This window comes from Lactuca virosa, chromosome 5 (assembly GCF_052849685.1).
Source record: "Lactuca virosa cultivar CGN04683 chromosome 5, Lactuca_virosa_CGN04683_v6, whole genome shotgun sequence".
Classification (NCBI taxonomy): domain Eukaryota; kingdom Viridiplantae; phylum Streptophyta; class Magnoliopsida; order Asterales; family Asteraceae; genus Lactuca; species Lactuca virosa.
In genome coordinates, this window is record NC_136430.1 from 327,565,846 (window position 1) to 327,587,093 (window position 21,248).

Below are 21,248 nucleotides of genomic sequence, written 5' to 3' on the forward strand. Positions count from 1 at the left end.
TTGAAGTTTTAAGAATCAAAGAAAAGAGAGGAAACTTAAAGAGGAGTAAGCTGATTCTGATCGCGAAGATGGATTTCAATCGCATGGTTCGGTGATCAGAATTTTGAGTTGTTGCTTAAGAGTTGTGATAGATTGCGTAGGAATAGATAACAACATAGTTTTCATATGCATTTGCATTGTAAGGATACGTTTTTTCCGCAAGTTTTAAAATAAAAGGAAATTTTTGATTTTATTTTAAGTATCCTTACAATGGCATTTGTGAAAAATTGTTGTTTATATGATTCCATTGATAGCAACATTAGTAAATGGATTTGATTCTTTCATTTGTGGTAGTGTCTAAGTTTACAAAATAAGGAAAGATTCTCATCACCCAAGGTTTCAGTTGGATAGAAACTTGGAAATCATGCAAGTTGTATAGTTTGATGAATGAGAATTTTCATCTTTGGAAAATTAAGATTAATTCCTTGTTCACATGTATATGTGAGTCAAGTGAAGGACTAAGGGATCGAGTACACATTCTTGTGCACTGGTCAAGGTCCACCACAAAAGATCGATAAGACTATTCGTCATGATTTATTAAAGCATAGTAAATATGGTTATACTTACAAGTTTAAGTATAATTCTGAAACATTGGAAAATTTTCGATGTATGGCAGAACGAATGAGAAGAATCAAATTAGGGAGAAAGATAAAAGTTTCTCAAATCTGAAAAGATGGGAGAGTACTTTAGTATCATGTTTTGTGATCATCTCGAAACCATATCACAATTGGTCCTCTAAGGACATCTTAGTGCATTGTTATGGCTAAGAAGAAGAGTCATGGATTGTTCAAATGGTTAAATCAAGAAGATGAGTCATACTTCGTTCCAAAACAATTCATAGAGTCATACTCCAAGATTGTAACTTGAGTGACATATCTTAAAGAAAGGTTTATAACACTTGTCAAATGTAAGAGTAAAAGTGTCCTACTCTTGTACATTTGAAATTGGTAAGTTGTGATGTTTTGGATAAAACAGAGACCAAATCAGGCCAATTGTGTGAAGTGTTTGACTTGATAAGAATCCGTACTATCTCTTGAATATTTGACAAGTGAGTCTTATATGTCAAGAGGATAGTGGGAGTCTAAGAGATCTTGGAAAGCCTTCAAGATCTAATCAGGAATAAAACCTGTAGTTTATCACTAGCACACGACTTGAGGTTTATAACCTATCGTGTTGACATATTCCTACTTTTGTGCCCATTCCAGTGAAAGTTGGCCCTTGTGCTGCCAGATGTCAAGAAGTTAAGATTACACAAGTTCAATCCATATGAGTTTAGATTTTTCACTAACCTTGTCTTGATATTATGGTTTTGACAAATACACATGGATAGGAATACATACACCATAAAATCCAAGTGTCATAAGGTTTCTCTCTGATTCATGAAAATGATGGTGAGGAAACGCTTTCACTAAGTAGATTTTAGGTAGATAGCAAGTGTGATATTTGCATTCTCAAAGTCGTTAGTGGAGCGTGTGTGGTTAACCGGCACACTAACATGGACTTGTGAGGAATGTCAAAGGTCAAAACAATTGAGACTATGATTACGACATCCCTCTTGATAGTTCTGAAATTGTTTAGACACACATGTGTGCTATCTAGGGAAAGGTGTATGATTTTGATAAAGTCTTATCAAAGCATCTCGTATCAGAAATATGAACTTTGGTATGAAAGTCAATAAAGTATTGATTTCTAGAAGTCCAGCTGATTTCTGAGTACATGTCAAAGCGAGTGGGAACATAAGTGTTATGCTAATAATCATCATGTTAGTGGAAGCATGATAATTATGATAAAGGTTGCAAGTTAGCAATGTTAATTATAGAAAACAAAAGGTTTCAATTGGGAAAAAGTTGTTTTGCTATAATTAAGGGAGAGGAAATTATAGGTTTTAAATCGTATTTAGTCAAGGATATATATATGAATTTCATGTTGGAATGGCTCAATTCTAAAAGTTTATATTGAGGTTTTAATCATCTTTAGTCAAGGATATATATGAATTTTGTGTTGGAATGGATCAACATAAGGAAATTCTATATATGGGTCTAGTATTTGCGTTCTAAAATTCGATTATGATTACGGCATCCCTTTTCATAATCTGAATTATGAGAACGTGGCAAATAGAAATATTGTAGCAAAAGGACTGGTCTAGTATCATGTCTTTATGTGAGACATCATGAATCGTGTCCCATATGCTTCGGATATAGGATCGATTGCATGTGCTATAATATTCATCTGTTCTAAATTCTTCCAAATGCCTATGGCATTAAGAGGGAAAAAGTACTAGAACTGGATATGACTAAAGTGATTAAGCAATTGTCGAGGACAATCTAAGGTTTACCAAAGATTGGTTGCTCAGGGACAGTTGGAAGTATAGTGTTAATTTTAGAAGGACCGTATTGACATATTCTGAGAAGAGGCAACTCTTGTTCAGAAGTGATAGTCAAAATGAGAATATGGAAATATTCCCATAGGTGGAAGTTATTCATTAAATCTGTGTAAGATTAGGAAACTTAATGCAAGAAGAATGTTCAAAGGCAATAAACTTTGAATATGAGACTTCGTTTCCATGGAGTTGATCTCCATTGGAATACTCTTTAATGTTTGTTGACAAGTCTTTGTGAGTTTGTGCATAATCATTACAGAGGATTAGTGCATATAAGTTTAGAATCTAACAGATTTAGGTAAATGACAAGAATTTGGAATTCTTGCATTTGCGGTAAGGATTTGGGATTGTGAAATGAGAATGATTGGAATTCTGTTCAATCGATCTATTTCACAAAGTAAAGATCATAGACAAACTTAGTGTGCATACTTGGTGTATGGCATGACTAGTGTTTAGAAAAACATAGTGTACATGCTTGGAGCATGGGACAACTATTGTTTTAATTCAAGTATAAAGTTGATAGTTTGAAATAGTATGCAATGAATGATGGGTAATCAATATGGTGATAAATAAAAGGTGTTTTTATTTATATTCATAAGTTCTGAGACCATATTGGATTCGATTATTCTTGTGTTTCACTTTGCATGTTTTGACTTCCAGAATAACTAGGTCGTTCTTCCTGAATGACTAAGTTATTCAAACTATCCACAGTCGGTCATATGTTGGAAGTAGATATGAATCAAGACTGTCATGAAGCTGGATTGTAGATGTCCAAGGTATGGGACATAGCAAGTGGTGCTACAACATTCATGAGTACTCATAAGTTCTGAGTATTGGATTCAACCCACGCTCATTTGAATCACTTCATGGATTTTATCACGAGTGAATCATGAGACGATAATATCTTATATTCTTCAAACCTACAGATATGAGTTGTTACTATGAGTTCGTTATACATTGATTGCACGAAAACACATTGGTAACTCGATGTTATAAAACGTGCCTTTGTGTATGATTCAACAGGTAGTAGAACAAGCCATATGAGTCGAAGTTTATCCATTCCTTTTACCCTTAAAGGGATAAAAGCGATATCTGTGGGCCCATCGATGATTTAGTGATGACACTTGTGAGTGCTTGGCCAAGCCAGGACGGATTTGATTTGTTCGATTAGTCGGTCATCATAAATCGGAAATCAGGAAACAACAAATGGACAGAGAGAATGATTTTAATCCATGTCTCAGTCCATATGATATCTAGAATGGATGAATATATGATCCCTTATCTAATGGACGCGTCATTGATTTGTTCAGAGTTCGACGACAGCAGCTTTTAAGAGCTACGATTGCTAGTCGGGTTTTGAAGTCATATGCAATAATAGTTTTAGACTTATCCAAGTGGGAGACTGTTGGATTAGTGTCTAAGTCCATAACTATATTTGGTATGTACTTGACCCGATTGGCATGGTCCATTTGGGTTGCATGGCATCATGCATTTGGACAGACTAAAATGAGATAAATAACACTTAAGGTTTACTAATATATTATAAGTTCTAATATATTAATAAGATTATTTAATTAGTATTGATCAAGAATTAATTTGGAATTAATTAAGTGATCAAAAGGAGACTAATTAAATATATGGGTTGATTGTGTAAATCATCCATACTTGTATAGTGGGCTAATGCTCCATGGATTATCAAGTTTGGGCTAAAACCTATAGGATGATCCATGGATGCTCCATGGATCATGGAAATGAAAGGCCATGACAATTAGGGTTTACATGGTGTAACGCTAATTGTGACACACTATATAAGCATCTTATTCTTCCCAAAAATTGGACACTATGAAGGAATGGTGAGGGCTAGCCGATTTCATGAAGTGTCTCATTTCTCTCAAGTTATTCTAAGTGTATTGGTGTTGTGTGAACCATTTGAGGTGTCACACTTGGGGCACTAGGCTCTTAAGCTCCATGGAATCATACTACATTAAAAGGTATGTCTTTTAACTTGCTATATTACATATGAGTCAATGTTTTGTATGCTAGTTAGGATAATACCTTGGAATATTCATATTTGCATGTATAAAAGAGAAAACATAGATCCAAGGTATTTAGGGTTGCATGTACACTTAGGGGTGTTAGAATGCTCAAAACCCAACAACATTCTCCCTGACTGTTTTGTCATGAGGCAACCACGACGTGGCAAAAGCTTGGCCATGACGTGGCGGCCGACTGTAAGACTTTTGACTGTTGACTTTGACTTTGACGGTTGAGTTTTGGCAAAGTTTGACTTTAGGTCAATTTGAGGGTTTTGGTCTGTAGTTTGAGATTTGGTCCCTAATTGTTGTATAGGTGACATGTAATACCAATTATTGGATCTGTGAGTAGTGTTGTTATCTGCTAGACTGCGAGGCGAGTTTCTCACTATAGTTTTGTTGGATTAGGTGTCTAAGCCCATAACTATAATTGGTATGTGCTTGATTTGATAGTAGCATGGTCCTTTTGGGCTGCCTTCACTCTAGCAACTTGACAGGATAAATTTTGGATAGAAGTTGAATTTATTGTTTGGAATAATAAATTCATATAAATGATTTATTAATATGTTATGAAAATAATATATTAATTGGAAATCATGTTGTTTAATTAATATTTAATCAGAAATTAATTTGGAATTAATTTTGGGATTAAACGAATTAATTAAAAGTACAGGGGCTGTTTTACAAATCACTGATAGTTGTGACACTGGGCTCTTGAACTCTTTGGATAGGAGTGGACGGAATTATAGGGTGACTCTATAATATTTCCGTCCAAGGTCTTCCATAGAGGAGTCCATGGGCCGTTTAGGCCTTAAGCAGGGAATTAAGGTTTCCACCTGCAAACCCTAGCTTTGGGACTAAGCCACCTCATGTATAAAAGGGATGTAACCCCTTAGATTTTCGGCCCTATGCTTAAAAACCCTGGTGGAGCCGATTTTTCTAAGTATTCTCTCCTCTCTCCTCTCATCATCTTGCTAGTAGTGTTTGTGAGCTATTAGAGGTGCACCATTTGAGGCACTAAGATTTCAAGAGTCAAGATCTACAAGGAGTTGTTGTTATTACTACATAACAAGTAAGGTAATCATCAAAACCCTTTTGATTTGTAATTTTCGAAATTACATATGCTAGATCTGGGGTTTTGCTTCGGTATTCAATTTCCATGTTCAACTAGTGAAAAACTTAGATCCAAAGCAATCAGGGTTTCATAAACACATAGGTTTGTTGTTATGCTCAAAACCCATCAGTGGTATCAGAGACTAGGATGTTTTTCAGTTGAATTTGATGCATATGTAGAGGAGGGAACATATTCGTCAATCTGTTCATCGAACTCGACAAGTTCAGTTCTGGACCTCGACGAATTGGCCCTACTCGACGAGTTGGCCTGTTAGATCCCTGATTTTTCGATTTTTTATATCTTTGTTTGATTAGGATAATTACCAAATTCGCTTTTAATGCCTAAAATTGAATTTTCTGGAATGGTAAATCTATATCCTTATTAAATTAAGAGATTTGGTCAAATTTTAAGATAAAGACGAAATTATTTGATTAATTTAATTATTTAAAATTTGATCTAGTATTTTTGAAAAATTTTAAAAATACCCCTTTGGTTTCAGAATTTAAAATTTAATTAAATAGTTTAATTTTGAAATCTTAAATTTAAGAAACCTGGTATTTTAAAAGGTTTAAAGTACATCCTTATGGATGTTATTAATAATTTAATTAAGTGTTTAATTAAAAGATAATTAATAAATCCATAAAGGATTTAAATTTAATCAAATTAAAAGTTTAATTTATTAAAAGATTAAACCCCTAGTATTTTAAAAGTTTAAAATACACCCTTATACTATTATAGAATTAAAAGTTATATATATATATATATATATATATATATATATATATATATATATATATATATATATATATATATGTATAAGAAAAGTCAGTCTTACCGTTAGTAGGCCTCATTCACGAAGCTGGTCTATAAGGGGTGTTTAAGGAAGTGGCCTGTAAAATGACCGCCATTGGGTATCCATTCTTACCCACCACACTCTTGACTAGTGGATGGTCGTTATCCGAATGGGTAGGATATGACATTAAACTCTCATTAAAAGTATAATGAATTATAAATTAACTAAAACATTTTCTAAAATCCCATTCTTAGTTACTTTCGGAAAAATGTGAATTTGATGCTAACCCATGAAATTGCACATTGCACCTTATTGGTCGTTAGTGGAGCGTGTGTGGTTAACCGACACACTAATATGGACCAATAATGTTGGCAATGGGTGTCTCGTAAATTATCATTGATTAATGGAGCGTGTGTGGTTTAACGACACATTGATTAGGTGATAAATGACATCGAGAGTACCAAGATAATTTGCATGGTTATTCACATCTCGTGATCCTCAACATCCCAGTCACAAAGTGAGAGCATAATCGAGATTAAACATGTCATTGAATAGTTCAATGAATCTCAAAAGATCTAGGAGTTTCATTAGATTGAAACTGGTAAGTGCTTACCTACCTAAAATAGATTCGAATTTGATTACAACATCCCTCTTCAGAATTCGAATCGAAAATATGGATCCTAGCCTTAATTTAAATTTTGGGTTAATAATTAAGGATTATATAAATCAACTAAGTTGAATTCTTTTCTCCCTTTATATATGTCAAGTTCAGACAACTATGGTATTTCTGGAAATGGTTTTCCTTCTCCTTCTGAAGATGATCTTCCACAAGTTGATCAGGGTGAAAGATTATTCCATTCTTCAAATGGTGGAACTAGAAATCATACTTCTCCAACTTTTCATCCACCACCTCCAGTGATTCTCTCAAACCCAGGTTTTCGTCAAATTGAAAAGTTCAAGATTACTCAAGCCCAATTGGCATGTAAACACTTAGATGGAATATTTGTGTGTGCACATGTTCTTAATATGAAGTTACACCTTGACAGATTGGGAATGTTGGGTGTCATTTTCCCAAAGGAGCTGGCCGTTGACTTGGTTTTTCACTCGCTTCCTGAGTCATATAGTCAGTTTGCTAAGGACTACTATATGACTGACAACGACGTGACCCTTATTGATCTGACATATTTGCTTAATGCTGCTGAAGCAGAAATGCTAAAGTGTACTGGTCAAGCAAATGTGTTTGAAGGATCAATCTCCCAAGTTTCCATGGACAATGACAATGGCAACATTGGTAGTCCAGAAAAGGTTTCTCTTCCCAATGGAAAGGGATCGGACAAGGTCAAACTGTTTGACCATGGTAAAAAGAAAGGTCAGTTATGAGATAGTCCCATGTGTTGTTCCTGAAGAGTCTGTATGTTTCTATTGCCAATTGAAGGGATATTGGAACATCCCAAAAATATAGACCAAAAATTTCGTTTTAAATCGGTAATAAAAACCATCAATATCATCAATCACATAAAAATCATAGTCATGTATCTTAAAAATATCATCATATCTGTAAATGTATCAAAATCATATATCGTAAATCAAAGTGAATCCTCCCAGGCGAAAAACAGTGGTGTGTTCCATGCAGTCATCCCGAGCTCTTCCCCTTACTAGCGGAAGTACATGAAACCAAAACTGAAAACTGTAAGCACGAAGCTTAGGTCTCCCCAACTACCACATACCATACACATAACACATAAACATATCTTGGGCCCCACCCCTGATACATCGAGTCAAGCTCGGCATCGGCTTTCCCGGCATCGGGCCCCGCCCGACATCGAACCCTGTTCGGCATCGGGCCCTGCTCGACATCGATCAAATCTTGGAATACATAAGAGCATAATCAGTAATACACATAAACCTAAGCACATAACATTAACACTTAAACATTCCTCGGGCCCCGCCCGGCATCGGACCATAATCCGGTAACATACTAACATTCCTCGGCACCGCCTCGACATCGGAGCGAAGTCTGGAAACATACATTACAAACACATGCAAGAATCACAAAGACATCAAGCATACAATCATTCCTCGGGACCCCCCCCCCCCCCCCCCGACATTGGATCAAAATCCGGAAAAGCATATAATCTTACATCGAGCCCCGCCCGACATCGGACCATAGTCCGGAACTACTACTAGCTAAACGGGTCGGCCTTGGTGCCTTAGACCCATTCCTACTGGAGGAAACTCACCTCGAATGCTAGCTGTGAAATCTCGTGTGAGGAATCTCTGACGGCTGCTCCAACGACTCCCCGGCTATCAATTTCACAATAACACTTAATCAAAAATATGATAATTCTTTTTAGGGTAAAATGACCATTTTACCCCTGGTCAAAGCCAACATCATGGTCATAGTCAAAGTCAAGGTCAACTCCCAGTCAACCCAACTCTTCGAGTTACCTACTAACTCGGCGAGTTCTTGTGCTACTCAGACTCGTGGTCAGCCGAGTCAACTCGTCGAGTCTCTTCACAGACTCATCGAGTTCTACCTGGCATACAATCGGGACAACCCGACTTCAACTCGTCGAGTCCCTTACTGGACTCGCCGAGTTCCCCTATCTGTTTGGGCTATCTTAATGGATTAAGCCCCTACACTTCAGATCCAAGCTTCATACTTCACATAAACCCTAAAAATGTCCTTTTAAGGGTAAAGTTTCTGACTTTACCCATTAATACCTCTTCTTAAATATTTTAGCTCAAACCCTAATTCCTTGGGACCTAGAACTTGGTCCTTAAACTACCCATACACCAAACTAAAGCTTTCAACCTCATATCTAAACCCCTAACACTACTTGGACACGTAAAGTTTCCAGCTTTCCTTCTAAGCATGGCCTCTTAGGGCTAAAAAGGCCATACTAACGCTTATAAGCTTGCATGGGGCTTCCATGGTCATAAAGTTTGCACCTTTATGCCATGGAACCCCTCCTAGATCTCAGATCTGAAATATAAGTAACTTGGGACGTCCAAATCCCAAGGACCAAGGTTTTTACACCAAAACCTTCATAAAATGGAAGTAAATAGATCTAAGAAATGAATGATCAAGGTAGAGACTTGATTACCAGAAAGTGATGAGGATGGAAGGAAATCCCTGGATCTGATATATTCTCCTGGAACCTTCTAGCTCCTTCTTCTTCCTCTAGCTTCAAGAACAAACCAAAACACTCAAGAATGGCTCACAACTCACAAGATACTCTAGCGTTTCGTGGATTAGGGTTTAGCACTTGTAGCCTGGAAATGAGGCCAAAAGGTGGGGATTAAGATGCTTAAATAGGGTGCAAAACCCCGAAATTAGGGTTTCACTCTGACAGACCTACTCGCCGATTCGGAGGCTCTTGAATCGTCGAGTAGATGGCTGAAATCCCGCGTCGAAGACTCAATTCTACTCGACGAGTTTGGGGCTTCCAATTCGTCGAGTAGCTCTATAAAAATGAATAATTTGTAAATAAATGCGTACCAGAAACCGAACGTTATAGACATTGGATGCGAAGCTGCCCTGTTTACCTGAAGGACCGTAAAGATAAGAAAGTCAAGATGTATGACTCTACTTCAGGTACATCCACTATCTAACTCTATTTTATTAAGTTCCTATTCATAAATTCTTATTACATGATGTGATAATCACATTTTGATGTTTTGCAGGATCTAAGAGAAAGAAGGAAGCTTAAGAAGAAGTAAGTTAATTTTGATCGTGAGAGATGGATTTCAATCACATGGTTCGATGATCAGAATGTGAAGCTGCTGCTTAGGAGTTATGATAGATTAATAGACTGCTTAGGAAGTATCTAGAAACATAGTTTTCATATATATTTGCATTGTAAGGATAAATTTTCCTCACATTATCAATAAAGTAAATGTTTGCGTTTTATCTTATTTACTTTATATTTCCTTGCAATGGTATTTATAAAATTTGGTGGTTATATTTCCATTATTAGCAATGGTAAGTATGGATCGATTCTTGATTATATCTTTTGTGGTAATGTCATAATCGACCTAGTGAAAAGGAATTCTCATCACCCAAGGTTTAATTGGATAGAACCTTGGAGTCATACAATTAGAATTATGTAATGTATGAGAATCTTGATCGTTGGGAGATTATGATTAATTCCTTGTTCACATGTTAGTGTTAGACAAGTGAAGGACTAAAGGATCTAGTACACATTGATGTGGACTGGTCAGATCCACCACAAAGGACGATAAGTTTATTCATCATGATTTACTTATGGTTCAGTAAATATGGTTATATTTATAAGATTAAGTGTAATTCTGATTCTTTGAAAAGTTTCAAAGAGTGGCAGAATGAATAAGAAGAATCTGTTGGGCGGAAAGATGAAGTTTTCTCCAATCTGAAAGGAAAGGAGATTACTTTAGTATCATGTTTTATGATCATCTTGATGATTTTTGAACTATGTCACAATTGATCCTCTAAGGACATCTTAGTGCATCCGTATGACTAAGAAGAGGAATAAGATATTGTTGAAATAGTTTAATCAAGAAATGAGTCATACTTTGTTTCCAAAATCACGTTTTAGAGTCACGCTCTAGGAACTTCAAATTAAAAATAAGTAGGTTTATAACACCTCATGAAATGTGGAGTAGAAATGTTTCCTTGCTCTAGCACAATTGGAATTGGGAGTTGTGATGTTTTGGTTAAAACAATGATAAACTGGTACCAACTAAATGAAGTGTTTTCTTGATAAGAACCCATACTACCCTTTGATTGTTTGTTTTTGCTTGTCAAGGAATGTTCCTTAACAAAGAAATTTATATGTCAAGGAGTCAGTGGGAGTCTTAATGATCTTGAATAGTTTCAAGATTCAATCAAGAATAAACCTTTTAGTTATCACTAGCACATGACCCGAGGTTGATAACCTGTCGTGTTAAGTTGACACATTCTTGTTTCTATGCACCTTCCAGTTGAGTTGACAATGCATGTGAGTTCTGTGATTCTCATTTGACTGCAAAGGCAGAGCACGTTGGTCAGTGATAGTACATTGATCAATATGGGTGATCTGCTTGACAACTTGGAAGCGCTGGTAGGCCCTTGTGCCACCAAATGACAAGAAATTAAGAATAAGCGAAGTTCAGTCCATGAAAGGAAAAACAAAATTTGATTTTGGTTTGTCCCCAACCTTATCTTATGATTGTATGTTGGAATTGATAAATTCACATGGATAGGAACATATACACAATAAAATATGGGTGGCAAAAGTTTTCGCTTTAATTCATGAAAATGATTATGAGGAAACACTTTTGCTATTATATTTTAAATTTGATTAATATCATGTTAGCAGTTGTGATAATTGCGTTCTCAAATTCGTATATGATTACGACATCCCTTTTCATAGTTTGAATTGTGAGAATTGGCAAGAAATAGTTTGAACATTAAGGACTTATTGTTGTAAGTTCTGAATGGGTTTAAATGTACACATATGATATATAATGAAGGTGTATGAGCTTGAGAATTCTAGATGAAAACTTATCAAAGCACCACGTATCAGAAATCCGAACTTTAGTGAGGAAGTCAATTGTATCGATTTCTAGAAGTCCAGTTGATTTCTGGATACATTTCAAAGCTAGTGGGAGTATAATTGTTATGCTAGGAAGAGTATAATTATTATGCTAGTGGGAGCATAATAGTTATGGTAAGTATTGCAAATTAGCAATACTATTTATGGGAAACAAAGTTTTCAATTTTGCAAGTGCTATATTGAAGAATTGTTTTACTATAAAAGGATTTAGGGGAGAAGGTATTGATACTTCATTCCAAATCTAAAAGTTTAGATTTAATGGATCTTAGTCATTGTTAGGGCCAGGATCCTCAAAGCCTTTAGGATTCTCAACCCTCACCGGATATTCAGGATCCTCAACTATCTCAGGATCCCGACTATTACTGTTATTATTATTTACTATTATTTATAACGGTTATATTTTGTTCTTGAATTAACACATGTGCAGAAATAGTCAAGAGGAGACTTATTCTCAACGGAGTTTCGTTTCAACTATACTAAAGACCCGGAATACCAAGTCAAATAATGTTCGTGAAGCTGGTCATGGAGGATCCCGGAAATATCAGACATCTTGTTGGCTAGTTGAGACTATAAATTGACACTTGTATCTCGCACACAACACACTGTTTTCTACTCTGAGCTTACTCTACGAAATTATTCACTTGTTCTTACTGAAATATTTTCTGTAACCATCATTTTACATCAATAAAATCATCAAGGCGGGTGATCATTATTACCTCCCAAGGTTTTTTGCCGGAGATCCTAGTAAGGATCAAGGGCTTTCCTTGTAAACCATTGTGTCACTCTCTTTTATCATTTGCTATTACACAATTCGAACATCACAGCCTCTCATTCAATTGTGTTGATTAGTATTTGTGTAATTTTTGACGAGAACAAATTTGGCGCCCACCGTGGGGTCGTGGTGTTCAAAATCCTCGAATGATCATGTCTACACAGCCGATCCTTTCTTCATCCTCCGATCCTTCCATTCCAACCACAAATCTACCACCTCCTCCGAGTGGACCCCCTGGCCAGAGGAAAATGCCTGACACTTCCAAGAAAAACACCCCTCCGGTCACTAACCAAGGAAGTTTGGGATCTTCCGGACTCCAGGATCCGACTGCCCTGGTCACTATGGTAGAACTCTTCGCTATGATGAAGAAAATGACGCAACAGGTGATCCAACAGTAAGAGGAAAATAGAACACTGCTTAGAGAAGTGGAGAGGATGAAGGCGAAATTCTAGAAATCCCAGGAAACAACACCCACGGTTGTACAACCAAGGATCCTGAATTTCGATAATGCAGGATCGTCAGGAAATAACCAGAAGAACACAGTTCCTACCACTATAGCGTCACCCTGGGGGGGGGGGAACTATGGACAATCAAGCATCTATGATCAATGATCTCAATGAGCCTTTCAATACTCCTAGAAACCTTGATTCTAGTAACTTCTTAAACAATAATACTATTAATACTAACTCTACTAATGTTGATGCAGGAATAAATCCAAACATGTCTAGGGAACTTCAGCAGTTGAGACAAATGATCTCAAGCGTACTCGGGGTGGTCCGACCCATACCAGAAGCATCTCCAACAAGTCACAGGATCTCGAGATTTTCTCCCGCGATAGTCGATACCGAAGTTCCTAAGCGCTTCCAAACTCCTACCATGAAGCTTTACGATGGAACTACGGATATTGAAGAGCACGTAGCACAATACCAAGAAAGGATGGAGATCATTCTCATCCCAGGGCACTTGAAGGAAGCTTGACTATGCAAAGGATGTGGTTCAACCCTTATGGGATTAGCTCTTAAATGGCTGTTGAACATTCCTCCATACTATATTACTTCATTTGCACACTTAGTCAATATTTTCAATAACCAGTTTTTTTTGCAGCAGAACCTTTGAGAAGATCACTAGTGATCTCTATCGAGTGGTTCAGGATCCTAAGGAATGACTTAGGGATTCTGTTAACAGGTTTGGATGGGAAGCTCTAAGCATCCCCAACATCGACATGGCTACTGTTGTAGAGGACTTCAAGATGGGACTAAGGAAGGATTCACCCTCCTATGAAGACCTTGTGATGACCCTATGCAAGAGATTGGACGAAGTCAGGTGCCGAGCATTGAGGTTCATAAGGCTTGAAGAAGATAAAGAAATCCAGAAGAGAAGCAACCCTTCAACTTAATACGAGAATCTCAATAGGAAGGCTGAATCCTCGTCCCCAAGATCCTACAAATCGAAGCCCTATTCCAAACCAGATCATCACAGGGCCAATTCCCTCGAGGATAAAGGAGAAGAAGAGGAACTTCCTAAGATCACTAACTAATGTTTTTCTGTGGATATTTCAGGTGTAATTCATGCTATGTAGGATCTCGGAGACAAAGCAAGATGGCCGAAAAGGGATAACAAGTCCACCAGTTGGAAAGACAAGTCCAAATGGTGTGCTTACCATGAAGACTTTGGTAACATGACGGAGGATTGTATAGCTCTAAGAAAGGAGATCTTATACCTGCTTAGCAAGGGGCACCTCAAAGAGATCCTCGGGAGAAAGAGAGAAAAATCCAAGGAGAACAACCAGGATGGTCACAAGATCCCGGAGAAACCAGGATCTCCACCCCCAACTGCCAAGATAATTAACGTTATCTCAGGTGGATCTAACATTTGTGGTACTTCTTACACTCAGGCTAAAAGACACACCAAGGTATCTAAAACAGAAAAGGAGGATAGACCACGGAAGAATATCGTGATTAGCGATGATAAGGAAATCACATTTGACGAGACGGACAGGGAAGGGATCCAGGATCCTCACTATAACGGACTCGTGATAGCACTGTACATGGCCAACCACTTCGTCAGAAGGATCCTTGTTGACGGAAGATCCTCGGTCAATATCGTACTCGTAGACGCACTAAAAAGGATGAACATCCCGGAATCGGAGATAATCAGAAGGTCGTCGGTCCTCATAGGATTTAGCGGGGAAACGAAACACACTAGTGGGGAGATAAAGCTACCAATATACATAGAGGGGTAAACTCTATACAAAATTTTTGTGTTATTGACACTTTATCTTCTTATAATGTGATACTGGGTAGACCATGGATCCACGAGATGAAACCGGTTCCATCAACGTATCATTAGTGTGTAAAAATTCCTACTCCATGGGGAATAGTGAAGATCACGGGGGATCAACAAGAATCGAAAGAATGTTATAAAACCTCTATGAAACCTGAGACCAAACCCCAACAAGCATAGCATTCAAGACATGGGCACAACATGTTCTAGAAACGAAGGAGCAAGATGTGAAGGAAGTGTCCGTGGGCCTCGAGGATCCTGAAGCTAAAGTCCTCATAGGATCTTCAATACCTGAGCAAATCGAGCAAGATCTGCTAGACTTCCTTCAAACCAGAAGCAAGACATTCGCCTGGAAACACGAAGATATGAGAGGTATAGACAAGAGTATTATCACTCACAAACTTAATATTGATCTGTCTTTCAGACCAATACACCAAAAGAGAAGGAAGTTTGCACCTGAAAGGATCCAGATCATCCAAGAAGTAGAAAAACTCCTCAAGACAGGAATGATCAAGGAGGTGAAGTTCCCAAGATGGATAGCTAACATAGTTGTCGTACAGAAGAAGAACGGAAAATGGCGAGTATGTGTGGACTACACGGATCTTAACAAGGCTTGTCCTAAGGATCCTTTCCCTTTACCACACGTTGACTCTATGATAGACACAATGACTGGCCATGAACTCCTGACCTTCATGGATACTTCAGCAGGATTCCAAAAAATCCAGATGGAACCATCCGATCTAGAAGATACGACGTTCATAACGCCAACATGTATATATTGTTACAATGCAATGCCTTTCGGTCTTAAAAATGCAGGTGTAATATATCAAAGATTGGTGAATCGGATATTTAAAGACAAGCTGGGGGACACCATGGAGGTCTATATTGACGACATGGTGGTGAAGTCAATGAAAGCTAAAGATCATCTCAGGGGTCTTAAAGAAGCATTTGACATCCTAGACGAATACAATATGAAGTTTAATCCACTCAAATGCCACTTTGGGATGAAGTCGCGCAAGTTCCATTGGTATATGGTAACCAAGAGAGGAATAGAAGCAAGCCCAGAGTAGATTAAAGTAATCATCGAGCTGAAATCCCCATCTTCAACAAAAGACATCAAAGACTAACCGGAAGGGTAGCGACACTCAACAGGTTCATTTCAAGATCCTTAGAAAGATGTAAACCCTTTTACGGTATCTTGAAGAAGAACAAGAGGTTCGAATGGACTGAAGAGCACGAAAAATATTTTCAGGAACTCAAAAAATACTTGAGTTCCGTGCCATTACTGGTAAAGCCTATAGATGGAGAATCACTTCTCCTCTATCTCTCGGTATCCTCAAACGCGGTAAGTGTTGTCCTGGACAAGGATCTTAACGGAGACCAACATCCTATCTACTATGTAAGTAAAAGTCTTCTGGATACTGAAACCGGGTACTCTCACCTCGAAACATTAATTCTTGCCTTAGTAACTGCTTCTACTAACTTAAGACATTATTTCGAAACATATACTATACATGTGAAAACTAATTATCCCCTTAAGAATGGTATGAGAAAACCAGAAATGTCAGGGAGGATGGCAAAATGGTCGGTGAAGCTAAGCACGTTCGACATCAGATATGAACCAAGATCCGCCATAAAGTCACAAGCATTAGCAGACTTTGTGGCTGACTTTAGTGATGATCTACAAAACAAAGTAGACATGGAAGCCAAACAACTCATAGAAGATGAACACTTGGGAAAATGGACACTGTTCACAGATGGAGCTTCAAATCAAAAAGAAACAGGGCTAGGGATCATACTAAAATCGCCACAGGGGACATCCTGCCCCAGGCAGTTAGTTGTGAATTCAACACTACCAATAACGAAGCAGAATACGAAGCACTCATCATGGGACTATAATTGGCTAAGGATCTTCAAATCAGGGATCTTCAGGTACTTGTTGATTCTTTATTACTAACTAATCACTTCAATGGATCTTACGCAGTGAAAGGTGAAAGATTAGCACTATATCTGGAGATCCTCAAAAAATTAGCCTCTGATTTTGAGAACTTTAGCCTAACCCAAGTTCCCAGAGAAGAAAACACAGAAGCAGACGCATTAGCCAAGTTAGGATCGTCCCTTAGGATCCCACCAGAAACGAAGATCCCTATAACCCACATAATAACCCCAGCCATAGAAACCCTCTTCAACAAATCTGATGATCCTGAACAACCAACAAGCGTAGCAGCTATTAAGATCCCGACCCTCAAATCCCTCCTTGAAGGGATCCCGACGAACAAGATCCTCAAAGAAGTCCAGGATCATGGACCTAACCCATTATGAAGTATCTCCAAAATGGCATAACAGAAGAAAAAAGCAAAAGAGCATTCAGAACAAGAGTCTTCAAGATTCGTAATAATCCAAGCTAAACTCTATAAAATATCTATGGCAGGTCCATATCTCAGGTGCTTGGAAGATCCTGAAGTTGCAGAAGTCTTGAAGGACATACATGAAGGAGACCGTGGCAATCACATCGGGGGTAGATACTTATGCTCCAAGATACTAAGAACATGATACTACTGGCCGACCATGAAGAGAGATTCTTTTCTACATGCTCAAAAGTGTGATGCTTGCCAAAGACATAGCAACATCCTGCATCAACTAGCAGAACCTCTACATCCTATTATCTCTCCATGGCCATTCATGAAATGGGGAATAGATATAGTGGGAAAATTACCGATAGCCCCAGGAGGAAAAGTCTTCATGTTAGTGATGACTGATTACTTCTCAAAGTGGATCGAAGCTGAAGCCTTCGTTCAGGTAAGAGACAAAGAGGTAGTCTCATTTATTAAACGTAATATCTTGACCAGGTTCGGGATCCTGGCTGAAATCATATGCAACAACGAATCCCAATTCATAAGCAAAAGGACAAGTGACTTTTACACAAGTTGGGGGATCAAAATGATAACGGCCACTCCTGTTCATCCCCAAGCTAATGGTCAAGCTGAATCCAACAATAAAATCATAGTAAACAACTTGAAGAAAAGGTTGGATAAGAAGAGGGACGATGGGCAGAAGAGCTTCCTTTCGTCTTATGGGCAGATAGGACTACTTCCAAAGTAGCCACAGGTCAGACCCCTTACTCTTTGGTGTTTGGGACAGAAGAAGTGATCCCCACCGAAGTAGTAATCCCAATGGCAAGATACTTACTCCAAGATAAAGAAAATAACGATAGGATCCTAGCCCAGGATCTTGACACTATCGATGAACTCCGAGATCTTGCCAAAATACGCGTTGCTGCCCATCAACAAAGAATCACTAAGGCTTACAACAAGAACATAAAAGTAAGAAGATTCCAAATAAGAGACTTGGTATTAAGAAAAATGTTCCAAAACACAAAGGATCCTAGCGCTTGTAAATTAGCCCCTAAATGGGAAGAGCCATATCTCATAGATGCTGAGGTAGGAAAAGGAGCATATTGGCTAGTAACACTCGAAGGAGATATTTTGCCAAGATCCTAGAACGCCATACATCTCAAAGCATACTATATGTGAATAAGATCGATTGGTCGTCAACAAAACCAAGGTGCACACATTCTTTTCTGTAAACTCTTTGTCATTACTTATTTCTTCATTGAATACATTACTAACTTAAGCATCGGAGGGGCGTTAGCTAGACTAACGCCCACCCCTAGCTAATGTTTACTATGCAGATTAACGTACAACTAAGGATCCTCGGGATCCTCAAAACATGGGAACCCTTAAGGTTGAAGATCCTGAATTCCATCTTTAAGGATCCTCATCATTAAGGTTGATGATTAAGGATCCTCATCATTATGGATCCTCATCGTTAAGGATCCTTACTGATGCTCACTGATAAAGAGCCTTATCATCAGAAGTCAACAGCGAACCTAAGTTCTTTTCGAACTTAAGGTTTATCCTCAGTAAATTCCAAGGTTGAAAAACTTATGAAGCTTAAGGAAAAACTTGAAGATAATCAGGTTCCATCTATCCTTATTCTCAAAAAACTTTAGATAAAGCTTATAGATCCTAAACTTTCTGGGATCCTAAGCAAGAACCATTTGGTTATCAAGATTCAAAAGTGCTAAAAATAATTCACTAAGAGGATTTTGCTTCGGGATTATTTGCAGAAACCTAGGTTTTTGGGATCCTAATTATTCAAGGATCCTAATATCATAACAATCATACAGGAAAATCAAAAGAGAGATATAAAAGAAAAAAACTACCATGTCATTAAAAAAAGGGGTTGTGCATCAACCCAAGCAAAAGATTAATCGTTTTTACATCACTGACAAAAACAAAAACTACTTAAACTAATTTTTTACAGGCCTAGACCTTAGCCTGGTCATCATCGGCCGCACCCTTCTTCTCCCCTCCTTCAGTTAGTCGTAATTCAGGATCCTGGTTGGCGGTAGCAGGCTTGCCAGTCAATTTGGCCAGTGCCTCGCTCCAACCATCCACGTCCCAGGAACTTGCATTTTCAAGATCCTCTACGAGACGGATCTTGGCATCCCAAACAACCACTGCAACACTGACCTTCGCATCAGAGATCACTTCCTCCATCTCGAGCAAGTTCTCCTCCTCCTTCTCGGCTTTCTCCTTGCTGAGCAACTCCAATCTCCTCAACAGATCCTCATTGATCGCTTTCCACATCCTCTCCTATCCCTGAAGGGTTTGTTCTGCCATTTCCGCTCGGATCCTTAGATCAACGAAAAGATTATCAGAGACCTAAAACAAAGACATAATAGGTCAGCAAAGGATATAATAAAAGATGAAACAAGAATAACCCCAATACTTATAGCTTGGGAGAAAGAGACCAATTTAGGAAGCACTTCCTCAGCTCCAAGGCTCTCCAAGGATAGACATGTTGACTCGACAATTTTTGTTTTGCGTGATCCCGGGGTCTTTACTGTCAAGTCAGTAGCCGATTTCTTGGGAGGAAGAGAGGACGATCTCTTCTCCTTCTTCACCGTCAACTGATCCTTAGACATGGTTGTATCAAGATTAGCAAGTGTGAAGTGAGCACTGGAACGAGTGGCTTTGGATCCTATATAAATATATGACAGTAGATCATTAAAACCTTCACCACAAGTAAAAAGAACCAAGGATCCTTACCTGTCGACAAGAGGTCAGTGGCAGAAGAGCTTTCCTGCAGGTTGGTTTGATCGAATAGGAAGGATCTCTCGGATTCAGACAAGGCCAAGAACTTCTCAATCTTCTCTTTAGAATCCTCAGCACCAGGAACGAGCTCTTTGAATTTGAAAGCTACAAAGGAGCAAACAAAATAATAAGATGTGAATTCCAGGATCCTTAATTTAATACTAAAGAATCCTACCCTTCTTGACCCAGGTATCCGGTAGGAGGTCCCCATTGGGAACATAATCACGTCTCACAAAGAGGTATCTTCCTTTCCAAGCTCCATCATTGTGGTTGGTTTTCAGGACTAGAGGAGCTCTGTGGGTTTTGACCTTGAGGAGGAATCGAGAATTCCCAAAGGTTGTGAGATCGTATACGTAGGCCAATTAAGAAAGGCCTATATAAAGGCCTTTTGAGTGATTTAACTGGTCGATCCAATATAGGATCCTCCAGACAATTAGCATGGCATTGATATACGAAATCCCAGTCACCCTGAACAACTTAGAAACAATCTCGGGGAAAGGGTATCTCAAACCCAAGGAGAAGGGGTACTCAGGAAAGCACATCCAAGTGGGGGAAACGAAGTCGGGCTGAATGAGAGGATCGAAAGGCCTGAAAACAACTTCGGAAGGAAAGGATTCATTGATTCCTAAAGACTCAATATCATTATCGCCGAAGGAACACATCTCCTTGTAGGAGAGGATCCCTTGGTCGATAAAGTCATCGTCAGGAAGGGCCAATATGTTTTTGCGGGAAACAACCATTTTTCCAACCATAGTGGAAGAAATAAAAACGTAGAAATAGTTACCTTCTAATAAATTGTCGATACTCGAAAAGTAGCACATGTAAAGAAGGGAAGAACGAGACGAGTGAAGAATAAAGGAACTGATCATGTCTATTTATACTAAGGAATTGAGGCTGATGTGACTGTTAACGGCTAGTTATCTGCCCGTTGAATTTCAAAATTACCTATCCGTTAAGGGTTAATTTTGAAAATTACCTTTCTCTCTCCTCTTATCTCTTTAATTTAAGTTATTTCTTTAATATTTTTGAAATTAACTCTTACATTTTCAGGAATAACTTGGGGGCAATTGTTAAGGTCAGGATCCTCAAAGCCTTCAGG

At 38.2% G+C, this 21,248-nt stretch overlaps 1 protein-coding gene across 1 annotated transcript; it reads left to right on the top strand.

The window, feature by feature from the left end:
* The first annotated feature begins 16,551 nt into the window (after nucleotides 1–16,551).
* LOC145113195 (uncharacterized) lies at nucleotides 16,552–17,312 on the top strand. The gene is made up of 2 exons (XM_079049315.1): nucleotides 16,552–16,823; nucleotides 16,913–17,312. Exons 1-2 carry the CDS (start codon nucleotides 16,552–16,554, stop codon nucleotides 17,310–17,312), a joined length of 672 nt encoding a protein of 223 aa, XP_078905441.1.
* The last annotated feature ends 3,936 nt before the right edge of the window (nucleotides 17,313–21,248 follow it).